The sequence below is a fragment of the Culex quinquefasciatus genome, chromosome 3, assembly GCF_015732765.1.
Source record: "Culex quinquefasciatus strain JHB chromosome 3, VPISU_Cqui_1.0_pri_paternal, whole genome shotgun sequence".
Taxonomy (NCBI): domain Eukaryota; kingdom Metazoa; phylum Arthropoda; class Insecta; order Diptera; family Culicidae; genus Culex; species Culex quinquefasciatus.
In genome coordinates this window covers 166,719,541-166,724,603 of record NC_051863.1, presented here as the reverse complement: position 1 = coordinate 166,724,603, position 5,063 = coordinate 166,719,541, and the positions used below count along the sequence as shown (strand labels likewise).

The 5,063-nt window shown below is 46.3% G+C and overlaps 1 protein-coding gene across 1 annotated transcript; it reads left to right on the top strand.

Moving 5' to 3' along the window:
• The first annotated feature begins 546 nt into the window (after positions 1-546).
• LOC6043638 (mitochondrial potassium channel ATP-binding subunit) lies at positions 547-4,406 on the top strand. The gene is made up of 4 exons (XM_001860978.2): positions 547-684; positions 823-1,266; positions 1,320-2,034; positions 3,471-4,406. Exons 1-4 carry the CDS (start codon positions 635-637, stop codon positions 4,392-4,394), a joined length of 2,133 nt encoding a protein of 710 aa, XP_001861012.2. The 5' UTR covers positions 547-634; the 3' UTR covers positions 4,395-4,406.
• The last annotated feature ends 657 nt before the right edge of the window (positions 4,407-5,063 follow it).

Below are 5,063 nucleotides of genomic sequence, written 5' to 3'. Positions count from 1 at the left end.
AATTTGAATTTATATGAAAAATTTCGGGATTCGGGAATTCTGGGGATGAATTCACTAAACGGGACCATGACGGAAACGGGTAAAAATAAACATTTTTCACTAAAACTGCAATAACTTTAAAATTAAGAGATGACCTATACTTTTTTGGGTACCAAAATTTACCCAACATTTGGTAGCCAAAAAAGTTTGACGTGGAATCGCTGTATGTAACATAAATTTGAAAAAAAAAATTCCAAAAAAAAGCATTTGTTTTCCTAACATTTTTGAAAAAATAAGGTTTAGAGCGAGGTTTAGAAGATAAATTCGCCAATTTTAAATTAAATTTTGTCAAATAATTTTGGTTAACTCTCTGAGACCTCTGGCGTCACATATCCGAAACTGTCTCTCCTATTTTGTCCTTTTGCCGCAAGATGCCACTGCAGAAAGCACGTTCGAAAGCTTTTCCCTCTTTATTCGACCCAAAGCTCCCGCTCACAAAACCTCCGTTATTTCGAGCTTCTTCTCTGACAGTCAGCTGTTCTTGCTCGAAAGTCCTCCACACATCAGTCGTGTTCAGAATCGGAAGGAGGTTCCGTGTTTAGTTCGTAAGTTTAGTTTTAATCAATTGATTTCTTGGTGTAAATATTCATTAACAATGTTGAAATTGTTACTATCCGGTTATCGGACGTGTCAGCCGGTGTGCAGGTAAGAATTCTGATTGATTTTCCCCTTTTTTAATGCTTTATTTGAGATGAAGAATTTTCCCCTTTTGCAAAGGCCAGTTGCATAACCTCAAAATCCAATTAAACTAGTTCAAGGCCATTTTTGTTTACGTTTTTACAGACAACCGCTGGGCCAGCTTCGGCCGCGCGGGGAACTTTTGACGACGGCACGAAATGCCTTCAACCAACAGACGCGGAACCACCTGGTCAGATCCGGAGGTGAGCAAGCCGTTCGGACCAGCCGGGGTGGTTCCAAGATTGTGCAACTTTTGCTGGGCGGAACGGCCCTCACCGTAACCGTGGGCTACAACTGCCGGAAGTGGTTTGTCCACTGTGAGGCTACCAGTGGTCGGCTGGTGGGTCACAAGACTCCGGGGACGGAGGGTGGCGGAACGGTCCGGTTTGATTGGCGCAAGTTCTGGAGCTATTTGAGGCCACATCTGGTGAAGCTGGTGGGAGCGGTGCTGGCGGCACTGGCCGTGGCGTACTTTAACATCCAGATTCCGAACCTGCTGGGCGTGGTGGTCAACACGCTGTCCAAGTACGCCCGGGCGGGGATGAAAGAGTGAGTTGGATTGGGTTTTTTTTGCTCTATTTTTTTAATGTTTTTGTTTCCAGCATCGACACCGGCAGCTTTGTCGAGGACATGAAAGCGCCCTCATTGCGTCTGTTTGGGATGTATTTGGCCCAGGCTGGCTTTACCTTCGTCTACATCTTTCTGTTGAGCCAAATCGGCGAGCAAATGGCCGCCAAAATTCGGCAGGACCTGTTCCGGCAGATCATCATCCAGGACCTGGAGTTTTTCGACGAAAATCGAACCGGCGAGCTGGTCAACCGGCTGACCGCAGACGTTCAGGACTTCAAGTCCAGCTTCAAGCAGTGTATCTCCCAGGGATTGCGATCGTTTGCCCAGCTGATCGGCGGCGGAGTCTCACTGTTCCTGATCTCCCCCCAGCTGGCCAGCATCGCACTGGTTTCCGTCCCCGCCGCCGTCGCGATGTTTTCATTCCTGGGAAAATCCCTCCGAGCACTGAGCAAACGCAGCCAGGCCCAATCCGAGCGAGCCACCTCGGTGAGTGAGGAAGCGCTGAGCAATATTCGCACCGTGCGGGCCAGTGCCAGCGAGTACGCCGAGGTGGAGCTGTTCCGGCAGGAAACGGACCGGGCGGCCGAACTGTCCGAACAGCTGGGCGTCGGAATTGCCGTGTTTCAGTCGCTGACCAACTTGTTCCTCAACGGGATGGTGCTGACGACGCTGGTGCTGGGTGGACACTTTATGAGCACCAGCTCGATAAGCGCCGGAGATTTGATGGCATTCCTGGTGGCGTCGCAGGTGAGTCCTGTCTCAGAAGGGAGAGGGGTTTGGGATTGACGCTGTATCGCTCAAATGAAACGCGAATGTTCTACAAGAAAGACAGCTTATTTCGTAAAAGCTTAACGCCGCAAGCAGAAACGATTAAAAATAGTTCGTCGGTCCATTGATTCTTCGTCAATATGTTAACACGACCATACCTACATTAAACGCCTTGATTCACGATTCGTTGTCAAACTGAAATGTCAAAATAATCACAAACTTGACACCACCAGCAAGTCATGGAGTATGTGAACACCGGGAATAAATCGAAGATCACGAAAGTAGAGGAAACATTTCAAGTTCAGAGTGAGAAGGGCAAGCGGACAGGAGAACGGGCGTTAGTGGACGAGTACCCAAAAATTAGTACCAGGCGGATCGCTCTCCAGTTGGGCATTTCTCACTGGACGGGAGGAATGCGACAAACCACGACGAATGGAATTCTGTGTCTACTTCCAAAGCCAGGAGCGACTCAACGCCCGGATGCTCGACATTATTCTTTGGTCGGATGAAGGGACATTTACGTCCGCTGGGGTTTTCTATTGTCATAATGAGCACACGTGGGTGATTGAAAACCCAAGGATGATCAAGGAGACGCACAACCAGCGGAAATCAGCCCACTTATTTTCGACGGCACACTCAACGCGGTAAAGTACCTGGATTTCTTATAGAGCACGAACTGCCAGCTCTCCTTGCGGACGTACCGCTGGAGGTACGGCACATGGTGATTTTTCAGCAAGACGAAACACTTCCTCACTCGACGTTCGCCGTACGTGAATACTTGTCGAGAACATTCGCAGCTATCTTGGCTTTGGATTATCGAGAAAGTGTTTTAATTTTTAAGGCTTTACATATATTTTTTTAGTTTTGGTATTATAGATTTGTAGAATTTTAGAAAATTGAAATTTCAGAATTTTAAAATATAAGAATTTTGCCATTCGATTTTTTTAAGTTTCAAGGTGGCCAGGGGATAGGCCACTTTGAAACTTAAAAAAATCGAATGGCGAAATTCTTATATTTTTAAATTCTGAAATTTCAATTTTCAAAAGTTTTACAATTCTAAAACAAAAATTCTGCCAATTGCTGCTCGCTTACTGGGCTAATCGAAAAATGACGCCGGGAGCAACGATGCATTATATTTTCTCAACAAAATAATGAAAAGTAAAAGTTATTCTGATTCCCAATTCCATAAAATCTGACAGATTTTATCAGTTGGTAAATTAGTAAAATCTTTTAATATTTTAGCTAAAATTTATGGTTCTAGGAACAAGTTCAAACTATAAAACCATTTTTTTTTTATTATTGTTATTTTACCCTAACTTTTACGATAAGTTTCTTTTCTATAGTGATAATTTTGTAAATGATATTTTTTTCATTTTATTTATTTAATTGCAACTACACATTCTTCCTCTCCCCAGGGCGTCCAGCGCTCCCTTGCGCAAGGTTCCATCCTGCTCGGGTCCGTGATCCGCGGCATGACGGCCGGCACGCGCGTCTTCGAGTATCTCTCCGTTCAACCCAAGGTGGACCTCCAACTAGGTAGCACCATTCCCGAGTCCCAACGGCGGGGCGAGATCCACTTCCGGAACGTGTCCTTCACCTATCCATGCCGGCCCAACCAGCAAGTACTAAAAGATTTTTCACTGGTGCTAAAACCGGGCCAGACGGTCGCCCTGGTCGGTGCCAGCGGGTCCGGCAAGTCGACGATCGCCAGCCTGTTGGAACGGTTCTACGAACCGACGGGCGGTGTAATTACCGTCGATGGTCACGAAATTTCCAACCTGTCCCCGTGTTGGCTCCGCGGAGAACTGATCGGCTTTATCGAGCAGCAACCGGTCCTGTTCGGGACGACCATCTACGAAAACATCCGGTACGGCCGGCCGGATGCCACCGAGGCGGAAGTGCTCGAGGCGGCCAAGCTCTCGCAGTCGCACCAGTTCGTGAGTCAACTTCCGGAAGGGTACCAAACGCCGGTCGGTGAGCGGGGCATTCAACTTAGCGGTGGCCAAAGGCAACGGATTGCGATCGCCAGAGCACTGCTCAAGCAGCCAACGATTCTTATCCTGGACGAGGCGACCAGTGCGTTGGATGCCTCTAGCGAAGCGATCGTACAGAAAGCGCTGGATGCCGCGGTCGTGGACCGAACCACGCTGGTGATTGCCCACAGGTTATCGACAATTCGGAATGCCGACGTGATTGTGGTGCTGGACAAGGGACGGATCGTGGAGCAGGGGGACCACGATTCGTTAATCAAAAAGAAGGGTTATTATTACGAGCTGGTGAAGCAGCAGGAACGGGAACAGAGGAAAGAGCAGAAGGAACAGGGGAGGGCAAGGGCTTAAAAAGACAAAAAATAATGGTTAGACAAATCCTAGTTAGGTGCAAGATTTTATGTATGTTAGGACGAAGAATACAGTTGATTCTGAATAAATTTAAAAAATATTGATTAAAAGTTATCAACAACCTTTTTTTAAAGTCCGAAATATTCATCTTCCAGCTGTGTATGTCGACATTATCGACCTAACGGTGATGTGAACTTTTTAATCACCTTCGGGCAGAAACATTATCATCAAAAACTGATTTGTTGAGCGTTATGCTATTGATATCTCTATTACGGACGTAATTTCGCATTCTACTAAGGGTCGCGCGGATGATACTTTCTGTGAAATGCCACGTGACATGTCATGTTTTTGTAGTTCTTTATAGTGTCTGTCTTTCCGCAAAACCATCAACAAGCTTCACATTTTAGTCTTTTGATGGTGAAAAAAACTCAGGGCTTGCTTTGTCTCAACATGAACAGGCATTAAATATACTGATTGTCAATGGTGATGACTGCATTAAATTCAAATCTTACTCTGTCAATTCGGCCTGTTTCTAGCCCCCGGGTTTTTCACCAGATCCCTAACTCCACCAGATCCCCGCGGTTCGGGTATACCTCTTTCGGTTGTTTTGCACAGTTCGGTGCTCTCATTGAGGCAAATACCTTTGAATATTTTTCATTTAAATTGTAT